Source organism: Parasteatoda tepidariorum, chromosome 4 (assembly GCF_043381705.1).
Source record: "Parasteatoda tepidariorum isolate YZ-2023 chromosome 4, CAS_Ptep_4.0, whole genome shotgun sequence".
In the NCBI taxonomy this organism is placed as follows: domain Eukaryota; kingdom Metazoa; phylum Arthropoda; class Arachnida; order Araneae; family Theridiidae; genus Parasteatoda; species Parasteatoda tepidariorum.
In genome coordinates this window covers 77,448,056-77,464,689 of record NC_092207.1, presented here as the reverse complement: position 1 = coordinate 77,464,689, position 16,634 = coordinate 77,448,056, and the positions used below count along the sequence as shown (strand labels likewise).

At 26.5% G+C, this 16,634-nt stretch overlaps 1 protein-coding gene across 1 annotated transcript in view; it reads right to left on the bottom strand.

The window, feature by feature from the left end:
• Positions 1-828: 828 nt before the first annotated feature.
• LOC107442272 (acetyl-coenzyme A synthetase, cytoplasmic) overlaps positions 829-16,634 on the bottom strand; it is a 37,382-nt gene continuing 21,576 nt past the window's right edge. The window contains exons 9-16 of the mRNA XM_043041584.2: positions 15,668-15,801; positions 14,467-14,599; positions 13,606-13,662; positions 12,451-12,531; positions 11,373-11,481; positions 9,778-9,977; positions 8,109-8,154; positions 829-5,685 (exon numbers count right to left, since the gene is read on the bottom strand). Of these exons, the coding sequence (XP_042897518.1) occupies positions 5,486-5,685; positions 8,109-8,154; positions 9,778-9,977; positions 11,373-11,481; positions 12,451-12,531; positions 13,606-13,662; positions 14,467-14,599; positions 15,668-15,801 (960 nt within the window). The 3' untranslated portion in view covers positions 829-5,485. The remainder of the gene's footprint in view (positions 5,686-8,108; positions 8,155-9,777; positions 9,978-11,372; positions 11,482-12,450; positions 12,532-13,605; positions 13,663-14,466; positions 14,600-15,667; positions 15,802-16,634) is intronic.

Here is a 16,634-nt window from a genome sequence, read left to right as displayed (position 1 = left end):
CATTTTAAAACAAATTGAAATATGTATCAAAATGTTTGTTTTTATGCTGTAGCGTTTATGGTATAACATTTGGTTTTTTAAAATATGATTTTAGTGTTTTAGAGAGAGCATGAACATTAAGTGCCAACAGCTTATTTAGAATATTTTTCTTAATTTCACATATTTTTCAAATATTTATTTAATTTTTAAATTTAAACAAATTTGTTTTGTTTATTACTTAATAGATATATTTTTTAAGTTTGATATGAAGCTTTATGCATATTTTTATTGACAATAAGAATACCATTTTTTACATCATTTTTAAAATTTGGGATATATATATACATATATATATTTGCCAGCATAACAGTTGTGGACACTGTGATACTTATGAGAGTAGTAGAGCTTACTAAATATTGTTATACAATAAGTTGTAAGCCATCAAATATATTTATATGTCTTGTATACATCATTGTTAAAACTGTTACAAAATAAGCATTTGATTTTGAAATCGGTGTATTTTCAGATTAATTTTTATTTTTACAACAATTTGTAATTTGCGTAGCTTTTTAAATTTTTTTGTTACATACATCTTACCGAAAATATGAATGTAGAGTTTACTGACACTTTGATGTGATCTCCAATCACATCATTCAAACCTGAACTAACACAGTTCAATCTTTTCTATTGGTGGAAGGGTTTGTGGAGTTAAAATTATTAGAAACCACTGCTAGTGCTCCCAATTCTAAAATCCTTTTTTTAGCATTTGGGTAAATTTTAAAGCATGTTCACTTGTTTGATTGAAATGAATTTGTCTGGTGATAAATAACAAAAGCTTAATACAGTGAATACAGTATTTCATCCTTTAATAACACAACTTACATCAATAGATGTTATACATAAATAATAACAAATAATATGATATGTGTTTCACCACAGATGTATAGTTACTTGAAATTTTGAGAATATAGCACAACAAATCACATAGCAATATATAATCAATATCACCTTCGTCAAAGTCACTGCATATTCTGATATGAGTTTCGCTATACACCTATGGCTACTTAACGTTTATAGAAATACAATTAATCTAATAAATCACAGACAAATAGTAACTAATCAGTAAATTCATATTCAAAAATCACAATAATTATAGATGTGTATATATTTGGATATGTTTTTCATCATCATTTCATGACTACTTTTCCATTTCTTCAACAAAAATACTATTTTGTTGAATTCATCAACAAACAATTTTATAAATTTATCATCACATTCTAAGTGATTGCATATTTAAATATGTGCATCATCTAATATCTATTTTGATATGTTTTCATCATAATTTATTATGATTATATTTTTTTAACAAATAGTACTATTTAATTTGACGAACCATACATTTTTTTAAAGTCATTTGTTAACATCTAAATACTTAAATATGTGCACATTTCTATACATCTAAAGCGCTTTTCCAAGTTATTATAAATTTTAGCCACAAATCTGATTCACAATAATGATACTTCTAAGGACAATTTTTACATTCACTTCCTTTAAACTTGAAAAAAAGTTACCAAAAATATAGAAGTTCTAACTGTTTAAATGCGTTTTAAATTATGTAAATAATAATAATAAATTTAATAATATTGCAACAGTGCTACATTTATATAAATAATTATTTAACATTTACAAATAATATGTCTTATTTTTTTCTAAAGAAAATAGTTGTTTTTGCCATTTTCCACTCATTTAAATAGGAATTCTTTTTTTTAATGATCTAAAAGTGATTAAATAAGATGTACTACCAAACATTCATAACATGATATCTTAAGATAAACAAAATATAACTTAACAATTTAGATACTAATGCATGCTGTGATCAATAAAAATATTTCAATTGTTAAAATTTACTTTTAACACTTAAGAAAATATTTATTACTCAAAATGAAGGAATTAAATTTTTGAATAAGAGAGTGTCTGTTATATTATATTTGTTCTTTGCTGTAAATTTAATTCAAATTTATATAAAATTTTAATATAACATTTACTATTCTTTATTATGAAAAGCTTTTATCATCTTTCTTTCATTAAAATATGTATTCTTCTTCGTTTGTATTAATCCAACATTCATTAAATAAGGCATATTAGTGAAGGACGCAGGACATGGATCACTTAACCTCTAAAAATTAAAACCTTCAATCAATTTAGACATTAAAAGTTAGCTATAAACAGTTAAAAAATATCCATTGCTCAAAATCCATGGAATTAAAAGTTTGAGTAGAGATGCAATTGTTATGTTATTGTTTTATTTGTTATAATTGTTATTTCCCATTAACTTAGTTTCAATTTCCTTGACTAATTACAATGAATTTGAGACCTGCATTTCAGATATAAAAATATTAGTTTAATATTTTGGGCGAAATGTCAACTAGGTTACAACAAATGACGCATTAAATCAAATTAATTTTATACTATAATTACTTAAAAAAATCAGTAAGCACCTTAAAAAGTTAAAGATTTTTAGTTAGAACTAAAAAAAAGATTAGATTAGAACTAAAAAAAATCTTTTGGAAATTTATTTTAAGAGGAAGTGCTTTAAATTAAGTGAATTACAAAATTTTAAATTATTTTCACGTTGATATGCTGCATGAAAATATGTATTACATATAACAAGAGTTTTCCTTAGTATTTCAAGTGCTTTAAAGAAACTAAAAAAATGTCTGTAACGGAAGTGTTTCTTGTATTTGATCATGATTCAAAGTTGAACTCTTAAAATCAAGCATTGAATAGGCAAACGAAAAATTACTTTCAGATTTATGTTGAATTTAATAGAGCATCACATAGTTTCATCTCATGGGATTAAATTACACCAGTTTCACTGTCTTATATATATATATAAATCTTGAAAATAATACTAAAAATATAACTTCAAATTTAATACCTTGTTTACACAATCTATACCATAAGTTTGATGTCTCAACAAAAAGTTTTTAAGTGTAAACGGCTCAAATTAGAAAAATAATTTTTGCCACCTTATTTGTCATGAAATTTTGATTTGTAACTTATGATCGTGTATGTAATTGCATTTATTTTGTCAAAATTCTAATGATTACTTAAGAGGGTTTGTTTTAGCTATTTCCTTTATTTATTAATTAATTTAAAATACTTTTTATATGAAATAATAAACAAATCTGAAAAGAACATTATTACTGATAAAATATAATAATAAAACTATAAATATATGTTTTATGTTGAAAAAAATAAGGATAGTAAAATTCTGTGGCCCACAAACAACTAATCTCATATTATAATTACCCAAATTATCAAAACTGCCAATAAAATAAATATTTTTTACAAAGTTACCGCCAATTAACTTAATGAGTCTCAACTATATCAAGAATTTTCTGACTGAGAGACTAAACATTCTTTGTAACAATTCTCTTAAGTTCTAACAACAAAGACAAAGAAGTGTACCTATAAATTTTGTTTAGAACTAAGATATAGCGCCATACTTTAAATATTATGTTTCTTAAAGATTTTCATTTCACAACTTGGGTAAAAAAAAACAGAATATATTTTTGCTAACATGGTTGAATAATTTTACACATTAATTTGGGTTAAAATAATTAAAAACCTACATTTCATGAATATTCTTTTTTTTAATCATTTTTTTTTTCTATCTTGAGGATTTGGTTTTATAAAATATAAATCAGCAAAACAAACTACTATTATTCCCACCATTGTCTTTAACATTTAATTAATAATATATTTATTATTTTATCATTCATGAAAGTACTGTGAAGCAATAATTCTTAATTTCCCCCAATTATCGATCGAAAATTAATTATGTTATTTATATATGTGTATAAAAAATAGTAAATGTTTTGTATTTTATTGACCAATATTGAAAAAGCATTAGAAATATTTTTTATAAACATCAAAATTGTAATATTATTCTTAAAGTTTTCAATTTTCTGAAGGTTGCAAGAAAATTTGTTTATTGAAACTAAGAATCACATAATTTACCTACAGAAAAAAAGAAAAAAAATACTACTGTTTAATCATAAAAAATGCTATTACTACTAGAATTAATTTAAATCATTATTGATCTATCTATAGGGAATTGTGATCATTATTAAAAATTCACTATTAGCTTTGTTGAACTGATTATAGATGAGAATTTTACTTGTACTAGCTTATCTGGGAAAATAAAATTGCCAGTATGCAATGCTGATCATACTACCTCCATCAAATAGTTGATCTTTAAATCAAGAAACTGTAACCTCCCTGACCCTGTTTGCCAACAACTGGTTGTTGCAGGAACGCTCTACTTTTCATGTATATAAACTTGCATTCAGTAGACATTTTTGTAGTTAGATTTTTTACATGTTTATTGTTTCTCACTTGTAGTGTTGGAGTATTGCAACTTAATTTCTTCATAGTTTTATAGAACATAGCAATTGCTCTTTAATATAAAAATCACTAACATATTTGGAATTGAAAGTGCAAAAGTACACAATAAAAATCGTTGTTTAAACAGATTTATTTAAAGTATATGTATAATTATATTATTATAAAGAATTAAGAAATAATGAATTTATCCAATCACATTTCAAAATTTATTTAGCAAAATATGACAAATAAAAATGTCCCAACAGCTGTAAATAACATCAATACAATCATCAGTTTCCTTAGAAACAATGTGTATATATTATAGCTAGTAACAATGTAATAGAGTGCAAAATAAATATAGGAAGCTGCTCTTAAAGAGCGAAATTTTAACTAAATACTTCCAGTTATTTTGCATTAGTTAACCCAACTGCAAAAAAGCTCTGTATAGTTCATGAAATCTGCAGCGTTTGAAAGCAGCTCTTTATTGATCAACAGCTCTTTTTTTTAACTTGCATCTAAAAGCTGAACATTGATAAGCACTTTTAACTCTCTGACCACCATAATCCAAAATAAAGTATCTGTTGGACAAAATTTAGTTACGAAAAACCTTAAAATTTCTTTTTAAAAAATGATTATTAATTATATTGCATTTTAACCTGTTTAAATTAATAGAAATATAATTCCATTATAAAAACACAAAAAAATAGATAAAGCTAAGAAATTTTAAGTTTCTTTTTTTATCATATAAATATTTTAAACTTTTTTTTACATTAAATATTGCTTACAGTTAAACCAAAGTTGTTAAGAAAATTTTTTAAATCTCACCCCTTTTGGATATTATCTGATAGTATGATGCAATTTGTCTTTTTCTTATAACATAGATTATAATAAATTTACTTAAGTATTTCATTATAAACTATCATATGAAAATCACAACAAAATTTAGTATCTCTCATAAGTATAGTTGAAGTTTTTCAACAACAAAAAAAAGATGCATTTATCATATAAAAATTATGATTTTTTAATAATTTAGTTTAGACCATGATTTTTTTAATCCAATGCCAATTAAATTTCATCTGAAACTATTTAAAGTATGGCGCTAATTCTCATCCACAATCTAATTAACCATTGGACGACTTTGAAATAATTTTTCAATCAAAGATTCATCTGCAAGTGAAGTGAGATCACCTAAATCTCTCTCATTCGCTGCAATTTTTCGTAAAACACGGCGCATTATTTTACCAGATCTTGTCTTTGGCAAACCTGCAGTGATATGCAGATACTCAGGTGTGGCAAAGGGTCCTATGTAATAGCGAACTGTAAAAAAAGGAAAAATAGTGTAAAAAATGCCTCTGAATATACAAGTAAATTTTGTTTAAATATAGTAAAACAGCTATATTGTATCGATAAACAAATGAGATGCCACAAATTTACATCTAACAGTACATTCTGAACAACGGAAAACAAACTACCAATTTATTATTTACCTTTTAAAACTATAGTAATTTCTTAAGCACTGGAAAATTGTGTAGCGCCTAGTAGTTTTACCATACCTAGAAATCATATCCTTATTTATCTTAACACCTTCTCTGTCAGATTTTTTTTTTTTGAATTTCTGACCCAAAAAAAGCATTTTTTTTATTGCTGAAAATTAATATGTTCTATCCTAAATATGAAAATATTTTTGTCAGCAAGCAGTTTTTTTGCTTGACCTATTGGTGGTGAAATATGTGATGTCCCTTCCTCTAATCTCCTGTTTTCCCTGCAATGCACCCAAGTTTCATCTTAAAAAAAATACACTACATTACGTATTTATTAACTCTATTGCTTCAAGGTGCTTAAGATAAATATCTGCATAAAATAATTATTAAAATTAGTAAAAAAATATTTTAGAAAATAGTTATTTAACCTTACCGTTAAGACAGTAATAAGTCTAGAGCAGGGGTGGCGAACCTTTATGCACCAACGTGCCATTTTTTCTAAAAAAATTGTTCAATTTGGTCATAGACGTGCCGTCAAATAATTTTGACTTCGTGATTATTGGGAAAATAATAACACTAAATACTATCAACTCAAAACTCTTTATTTACTATGAAAAAGAATACATTTCGCAATGTCTCAGTTATACACATAATTCAACTTAAAGTAACATCAATGTGACTTCTGTTGTTGCAGTTTAGATGACAAATATCTTATATTAGGTTGTAAGATGTTATTTTAAGCCGGTCTGTTAATTTTTTTTGCTAGTCATTTATTGTTAGCTTGTTTTTTATGGTAATTAATTGTTTTTGACATTAATTGTAATTTTTTTGTTAATAATCGTTTATTTTTTATGTTTGTTTTTGTGAATTTTAATTTAATTGGTAAATTGCTTCACAGTGAACTTCGTGATCGGTAGCGTGCCCAAAATATAATGTGGCGTGCCATAAATGACACACGTGCCATTGGTTCCCCATCCCTGGTCTAGAGCATCAGAGTGTAAAAATCACATTTTTCACTAACATTAATTCACTAATACAGTGAAACTTCTAGGAAAGACCACCTCTATATACAACCACCTTTGGGAGGCACAGAATTTTTTTCATAGACTTTGTTTTGAAGAAAACCTTTAGGAGAGACCATTAAAACCTCTCCCAGCTACCGGGCAAACGTATGCACCAAATGTGGAAAAGGTCAAATAATGAAAAAATATCAAAATTAAAAATAGTTGTATGAGGCTCTTATTTAGGGAGCTCTTTTTGGCGATACAACCTCATGTTGCAGTCAGAATGCACTAAAGATGAGGCTATCAATGATTTACTTTTAAAGTTGAAAATTAAATTCGAAAAAAAAAATTATCTTAGAAAAAACAAGCATATCAAACAAACAAACCTCTTCTCATCTNTAATGGTTTTATGGATCCTGAAAATTATCTTTATATTGTTATCAAACTGATTAATAATCATTTTAGCTGAGATAAACTGAGTGAAAAAAATAATTTTAGCTGAGACAAACTGAGCCAAAAAGAGATTTTAACTGAGACGAAATGCAATTTCTGGTGAGACAATTTGATATTTTGCAAGTAGCATCCCTGTAATTGGTAAATTAAATTTTACACATAATTATATCAGTTGGGAAAATTTTTATAGACATTGAATTTTATTCATAGATCCGTCTTTGCACGACGTCAACAAAAGTGGCATTTCCGCACAGAGAAAATCACACACTAAAATTAAAATCGTTTGCGAAGAATCATGTACCTTCGATAACAATTTTGAAGTCGATGGAGGTAACCTCTAAGAATGGCCAACCTCCATCAATAACCATTTACTGTGGAACTGAGAGTGGTCGCTTCCGAGAGGTTTCACGGTACAACACTAATTAAAGCAAAATTACAGAAAGTATAAAAGGATTTTGATTTCAATTCAAGGCGGGAAATCTCACTACAAAAATTTTGAAGAAAGTGTGACTAGTTGCGTCATGTCTTAGCAATATTCAGAAATAAAAGACAATCACATGATTTAAGACATAAGTAGCGAGGAATTCAATTTCAATGATGAAATTTTTCTCTTCGTCACATGGCATGCAAAGCCGAAAGAGAAGGGGTTAATTTACAGAGGTTAATAAAATGGACTTAGATATTTAAGGTTTATACGCTATAATTTAAAATAGAAATAAGCAAACATTGAAATAGAATAACAACAAAATGGTAAAAATACATTAAAATATTTTTAGCAAAATGATTAAATCAAAATATTTACCTTTTTCTTTCAATTCTTTTCCAACTTTTTCATTGTATTCTCTTCCCTGTTAAGAAATAAAAAATAAATGAGTAAATGAATACAAATAAAAAAAAATAATGTAAATTATCATTCAGAGTAAGATATTATTAGTGAAGTGAAATAATATTAAATTAAGTCGAAAATCAAAATTATTATAAATAAATTTTTTTCAGGTTTGTCAAGTTGTTTAAAATTCACGGACAGGTTTGTCATCTATTTTCTGTTACCAATCAAAATTAAATTTGTTTGATAATAATATTTTACCTTTGACTTTTGCTAAATGAATTAAAAAAGAAACCACCATAAACATGCAAACATTTAACTAAGATTACATAGTATTTATCTGTTTCTTAATTTCAGAACAAGACATTAATATAGTACTTACAATGTGTTAGACTGTTGAAAATGCAAAAAAGCAGACGCAAAATGTAGGTTTCTAAATTTTTTTACAAGAAATCTCTACAGTAATATTTTATAGGAGAAAAAATGTGTAAATTAGCTTTCAAATTTTGTAATCTTCATTGAAAAATAATTTTTGAAAAGTGTCTTGCTATTTCTCAGTCTCTTAAAAAAATTTAGATAGTAAAAGAACACAATTTTTAAAGAAAACGATTCGATTAATTTTTGCAGTGGAATATAGAACATGCATTTATAAAGCCTATCAATTATCTTTCACAAAACTTTGAAGAACCTTCAACAGATCTATTTTATAAATACACCAAGATGTGTTTAGAGAAAGAAACTATTGTGTGAAAATTGATATAAATCGTACAAAATTTAAGAATTATGTCGTATAGAAAACATGAATATATGATTCTAAACCACAACTTATATATATAATCTTTTTTTTTTTTAATCTTAATACATCATCATTCCTGCCGTCGGTTATTATTATTTTTTTTTAAGAGTATAAAATTGCAGAAGAAATTACTTAAAATGCAGAACTTTTTATTCCTGATTCAAAGAATCTAGAGTACAGTTATTGGAATGTAGTGTTCCTTAAATGAAATAAAGTAAGGCATGTGATTCTTCCACTAATTTGCTGAGTCGGATTATAAATTGATTCATGGATTTCCGCGAATTAATTTATATTCTGTCAAAATTTTCTGGCAGTTCCGCTAATCTAAAAATTTAAATTTCGTTACTTATGCAAAATCTCGTTAATGAGACATTTCTTCCACCTTTAACAACACCCTCTTTTTTACGCAAATTTGAGAGATTTTATGACATTGAGCAAAACATGAGATCCTACCCCGATACACACGTGTTTACATAAGAAGATGCTCAATTTTAGTATATTTTTAAAATGCAAAGCGGAAAGGCAGAAAATGTGATGCAAATGCAGAAAGCTTTAACAAAATGCAGAAGAGATTGCATGCCTCATAAATACAACCTTATTAGCCATTGCTTGGTTGTATCCTCGCTGAAATTACATTGAGAATGAGAAGAAACAAATATAATAAATGAATAATTCAAACTGGGAATGTATCATTTAGGAATTGAATGTTTTAAAAGCAGTTTAATGCAGCAGCAGAATGTTTTTAGAATATTTTAAAAGCCATTGCAATAAATGCAATAGCTTCTTACCTCATAGTAAAAAGCCGTTGCATTTATTTAGTAAAGAAGGACATTTAAAATGTTACTCTACCTCTTTGAGGGTGATGAAGCAGTACAGACATTCTCCTTTAACTGGATGAGGAGTTGATACAACTGCCGTTTCAGATACATCTTGATGAGTGATAAGAGCTGATTCAACCGCAGCAGTAGACAACAGATGGCCAGAAACATTAAGCATATCATCCACACGACCAGTTATCCACAAATATCCATCGCTATCTCTCTTAGCTCCTACATATGAAAAACACATTGTTATTTACATGGAAGCCAATGCACAAAATCTTTATCATTGAAAAATATGGGCTTATGTGTGACAATAGTTAACAGATCACAATAGCATCTGTGTGTTATACAATGTTTACTTTATGAAGTATAGCTTAATATACATTTCTATAATCTTTATAAAAATTATTAATAAAATACAGATTTAATTATAAATAATCTTTATACCAATTAATTAAAAAATTTAATATTTTATATCTATAATGTTTATAAAAATGAAGTAAAAAACTATGCACGTTAGTTGTTGCAAATTAATAGCTAAGTAAAAAAGAATTAAAAAGTTTAACCTTAATGAATAACAATAAAGGATGAATAAAAATAATTTTAAATCAGTTTAGTTAATATAGTTTCTAAAAAAAAGGTCATAGTTTTACAACACAAAACTAGATGTGCATCGTTTTTGACCCACTGTTTTACAATGATTATAAAATTATTACAGTAATATTACATTTGTTTCATAACAGTCTGAATATTATTATAAGACATATTGTATATTTTAATGTTTTATAATAAATATTGAAGGTTAAACAAATTACTAGATTCTTCCGAAGCACTCTAAATTGTAAAACATAAATTTTTGAGATTCAATCTTACCATCGCCTGTACAGTAGAAGCCTGGAAATTTTTTGAAATATGTAGTTTCATAACGTTCTTGAGAGCCATAAATGCTTCGCATCATTCCTGGCCATGGTCTATCAAAAACCTGTAAAAGTCATTCTAATTATAGATATTTCCTCATTAAATAATTACTAAAGATAACTTATTGATTTATTNCTTTTGCATAATACGTGGCGAAAATCGGCATGGCAGAGGAGAAAAAAAAATCTAATGTTTGAAAAGGGAAAATTAAGCACTTTTTAAAAACACCCAATGAAAAAAGCAACTTTAAGGGCTTTTAAATATCGAAAATAAGAACTTTTTAAAAACGCTACGCACCGTGACAATAATGTTTATAAAAATGAAGTAAAAAAACTATGCTCGTTAGTTGTTGCAAATTAATAGCTAAGTAAAAAAGAATTAAAAAGTTTAATAAACCTTAGTGAATAACAATAAAAGATGAATAAAAATAATTTTAAATCAGTCTAGTTAATATGGTTTCTAAAAAAAAAGGTCTGAGTTTTACAACACAAAACTAGATGTGCATAGTTTTTGACCCACTGTTTTACAATGAATATAAAAATTATTACAGTAATACTACATTTGTTTCATAACAGTCTGATAATTATTATAAGACATATTGTATATTTTAATGTTTTATAATAAATATTGAAGGTTAAACAAATTGCTAGATTCTTCCGAAGCTCTCTAAATCATATAACATAAATTTTTGAGATTCAATCTTACCATCGCCTGTACAGTAGAAGCCTGGAAATTTTTTGAAATATGTAGTTTCATAACGTTCTTGAGAGCCATAAATGCTTCGCATCATTCCTGGCCATGGTCTATCAAAAACCTGTAAAAGTCATTCCAGTTATAGATATTTCCTCATTAAATAATTACTAAAGATAACTTATTGATTTATTTTATGACCGATTGACCGATTCTATTTCTGACTTACATTATTTTGAAACACCTCTGCTGTTGGATATAAAATTTTAAAAAAAGTTCCCAAGTCAGCAGGGTTTTTTTTAAATACTCTTCAACTTTTGTTTTCAAAGACAATTTTAATTTTGCTACATATTACATTAGTAGAGATAATTTTTTTTTTTTAATATTGCGTTTCAGCATTTATTTAAATTGATGCCATCACAGCAAATAAACTTTAAAATTAAATAAGATAAAGTGAAATATTTCGTTATCCATAAGTAAATTACCACACATTAAATAGCATTACAATCAAAGTGATCAAGACAAAGGATGCTTGCTGGGAATTATATAGACTAAAATCCTTTTTAAAGAAATATAGCATGCTACATTAATATTCATGTCTAAAAAAATTTATACTACTGTATAAGTTTTGCATTTCTGTTTTCATTTTCATAAAAAACATTCTTACATATGTTTTTTTTTTTAACAAAAGAAATATAGCGGATTATTATTCACGAATTAATCGTAAAGGACACTTCGGGATTTAATCGTAACAAAAAATTTTATTAATTAAGGAAACATCACCGGAATACAATTGACTTTCTAAAATTTATTTATACATTAAATATTTACTCTTCATAAATGAAGTACTACTTAGGGGCCATTCACATATTGAAGCACCTAACTTCCGTATAGTTTGGTATTTGTTTATTTTTGCTAACATAAAAAGGGAGTCTAAAACTGCCAAAAATTTGATATATTTGAACTTAAGGCATGTAAATAATTCAAAGATAGGATGGAATTTTATCAAAATGTCTTTTTAAGGAAAAATATTTTTTTTAACTAAAAGAACTTTTTTTAATTAAAAAAAGTTCTTAGATATATAAACACTTACCAAATATCCCTCTCCTTCTCCATTAATCTCTTTTCCCTCTTCAGTCAAAAGTTTCGGCATAACTCCAAAGAAAGGAAATGTCTAGGAAAGAGTAAACTTAAAGTTACACTCATTTTATACAATTATCAAATAGGAACATGATATCTCATATTAGTAGCAAGTTTAAGAGAGTTCAAACATTCTGAAAGTAAATTTAAGAAAGCTTAAGCATATCATGAGAAAGTTTAAAATTGCTATAGGAAACTCTATAGAGGACAATTTTTAATTCAATTCGAGAATAGAAGACTATAAAATTGATTTTAAAAAAATGAGACTTCAATAAAATTTGATTCTGTTTTTTATTTCACTTTTTAAAATTTTATTTTGTTTTATTTTAACTTAATTTAATTATTTATATCAATATATATAAATTTCTCGACAACGATTTTTCAACAGCCTTTTTGAAGGTGTTTTTTGTGCAAATGATTTTTTATATTTAAGAATTTTAAGCGCTGAAATAAGCACTACAAAATCTTATTTTATTAAATTTAATCAAATTTCTCCATTTCCGTGATTTTAGAAATTGCAGAATCAATACCGCACACTTTTTAGGTTGATAACAATAAAAGTAAAATCAATAAAGCTGGTATTTTCTATGTTGAGAGGAATAATATATACTAGTATGTTATATATGTAGTTTATAGCATCCAACGGCTTGGATATTTTACAGAGTTTCAAGATCACAATTAAAAAAATAATAATAAAAAATTGAGGGTCAAATTTAAAAATCATTTTTCGTTTCTAAATAAAGTTTATTTAACGGTCTTATTTATTAAAATATTTATACTTAATTATATTTGAATTGTGTAAAGTTATCTGGGCATACCAGAAACATTGTAGTTCCAATATTCCGAGAATATTCCTTCTTACTACTCATCTCTAAGCTAAGTTTTTAATTATGACTTTGACAAGGATAATAACTTGTTTTATGATTTTCAATGTACTTTCTAAATGGAATTCTTTGGTAGCACAAATAACAGAATTGATTTGAAGTAATAAATATTTGTAGTAAAAAACCTAATTGTGTGAGAATTTTTATTTGGGCATTTAAGTAAGCTGTATTTTAAAAAAATTCAAAACAGATTGAAAAACAGAATACAAGACAAAACTGCTTACTGCTGATCCTGGTTTCAAAGGCGTACAACCTGGTAGCGGAGTGATTACAATACCACCCTGAAAAAAAAATCATTTTCATCATTGAAACACAAAGAATGATTAAGGTTTTTAAACTTAATGAAATATAATATATTAAACATCAATTTATGCATACAATAAATTCACTTTTATAAACCTATTAGTTTTGGCTGTTGATAAAAGTTTTTTTCTACACATGCAATTTTATATTTAATACATGCAATTTACTGTAGTATATTTTAGCAACATGCAATTATAAATTTACATACTTTAAGAAAAATTTGCTTTCTGTGCATAATGTGATTCTTTACAATGTAATTTACAACAAACAGCAAGCATATAAAAGCAAATATAATTAATTCAATGTTCAAACCTAAATGGGTTTTTATAACAATGAATTTCAATTAGTTATGAAAACGTGGTGCACTTTTTACTAGTATTTTCAAAAATGCACCTGAAGATTATTTAAGTCATTTTTTACAAAATATTATTTATTAAATTGATTTATTTAAGTTGATCCCATAAGAACGAAGTCAAGCATCACTGGCAGAGGTTAGTGAGTATGTAGGTGACCACTATGATCAGCATGCAAAGAGACAGAGGGTAAGTAGTATCAGTTTTCATGAAGTTGTTTTATAGCTCAATTTCGCAGGTTACCAAAAGGGAGGAGCCATCCCTTTTGCAGAGGGTCAAAATTGTGATAATGTCTTGGGATCATCTTCAGGGATGTTTCCCACATCCTCGCCAATAGTCAATTGTGTAGCTCTAATAAGACGCAAATAAAGTAAAACTGCATTTGACTAAACCACAATTACATAATTAAAGCTAGAAAAAAAACTTAACTGTTTCAGTTTGCCAGAATGTATCCACAATAGGAGATCTTCCATCTCCCACAACTCTGTGATACCAAAGCCAAGCCTCGGGATTGATTGGTTCTCCTACACTTCCCAACAATCTCAAACTTTCCCTGCTTGATCTAAAAAATATAGTTAAACATTTATTTAAGTAATGTATCAAGCAGGTCTAAAACACTCATAAATATTGTTATCTTTTATGTATCATAAGATTAAACGCCATTTGATTGATATTTGTCTAATTGCATCGAAGCTGTAACTTTATAAATATGAAACTAGGATGAAAAGATAAGGATGGCGTCAAAATATTTAACCTTCAATTCTCTTTACATGTTTTTTTTTTTAAAAAAAAAAGCTTTTGTATTCTTCAAGTGTATTACTTTTTAAAAGAAACAACATAAAAATTTCACAATCTAAAAATAAGCATTCTGTCTAATGATGCATAACACTATCGAAATAAAATGTAGTTTTTACTCTGGGGTTTACAAAGCAATTCATGCAATATCAGAAAACCAATTTTAAAAATAAAAAACACAAAAATAAAGTATCTTTCTTATTTTACTCAGTTCATTAAAGCTTATAGTACAAATCAGGAACTATTCATAATTCGGAATGTTTTAGAATTTAACTTGAATAGCTCTTTCTGGTTTTCTTTCATATTTGTTATTTATAAAATTTCAATTAACAATCTATTAAAATTTTAAAATGAATATGTTTTTTGTAGGTCTCCCAATGCGGAATTGACTGCATAATTTGAATAAAAAATAAACCAACTTGTATACAATAAAAAGTCTTTGAGTCCACTATATAAACTAAATTCAATGGTTTGACAGTCCATGGAGTGCCAAGGCCTACTGTGCATATCTCTGTTTTCATGACCTTGAGCTTTGGTTAAGGAGCAGATATCGCGGTTGGATGGTCAACCCAACACTGGGATGACAGTCTACTATATTATACATGCAATAGAAAATCTTTAATTAACTGGAATATATTTTTAAATTAAATTATTATATAACAAATGTTTTTCAGAGTTCATAATATTAAAAATTATGAAATTGTAAAACAAAAACATCCATTAAAAGAATAAAATAGATTAATATATGAATGGAAGCAATATAAAATAAAACATTAAGGCGACAATTCGTAATTTTATTAATTTCATTAAAAAATTGTAAAAAAGAATGTCTTACTTTTTGACAAAGTCATCACTAAATCTCATAAGTGCCCGTATTGCAGTAGGAGCAGTATAAAATAAACTAACTTTGTACTTGTCAATAACATTCCAAAAACGACTAGCATCAGGATAGAATGGAACGCCTTCAAACTGTTGAAATACATTTTTGTTTTAGACAACCAATGAAATAAACTCTGATTGAAAAGTTAAATTATTGATGAACTCTTATCCAAACATCATTGAAATTTAGTTAAAAAAATATAAAATATCTAAAAAAATTTCCTAAAAAACTATATAAAGTTAATTAAAGAAAAAGTTTTAGAACAAGAAGTTTTAGTTTAATAACAAGAGTCATAAAAATTCTGAATCACTCAATTGAAGAAATTTTTTTCTCATTCTCCAAACACTGCTTTCAAAATTATTTTTTTAAAAAAAGTCATTAGAGATTACCTAGCATGAGTAGTAAAAAAACAACTTAAATATAAGCATTTGATCAAAATATAAAACATTTCAATTTAATAAAATAATTTAAATAAAATAAAAACATGTAACAGTTGTATTAAAGACTTGGAATGGAATTAAGAGTAGCAGAAATGTACCAAAATATACCGTATGTAATGTACCGTATAGGTTCCTGTTTGCGCCAACTAGAATCACTACGACGATAAAAGGTTTATGATTTGTAAAAAAAAAAAATTTAAAAATCGTTGTTGCTTTCCTGGAGTTGCTATGAGTTTTATCCTTCAAATAAATCCCCAACTGTGATTTTTTTTATCAGAGTATTGATTGCTAACTGCTAGCAGCCAAAATGTAGCCTTTATTTTGACACAGGTACCATTACAGAAAACTTCCCCCATACTAATATGCAATCTTACTGATTTCTATTTTTAAGAATGATAGAGAGAAAAAAAACTAAACTAAATGGTTTTTACGGGTTTCAGTTTTTATAACTCGTTGACTTAAGCACTTGAAGAATAAATATT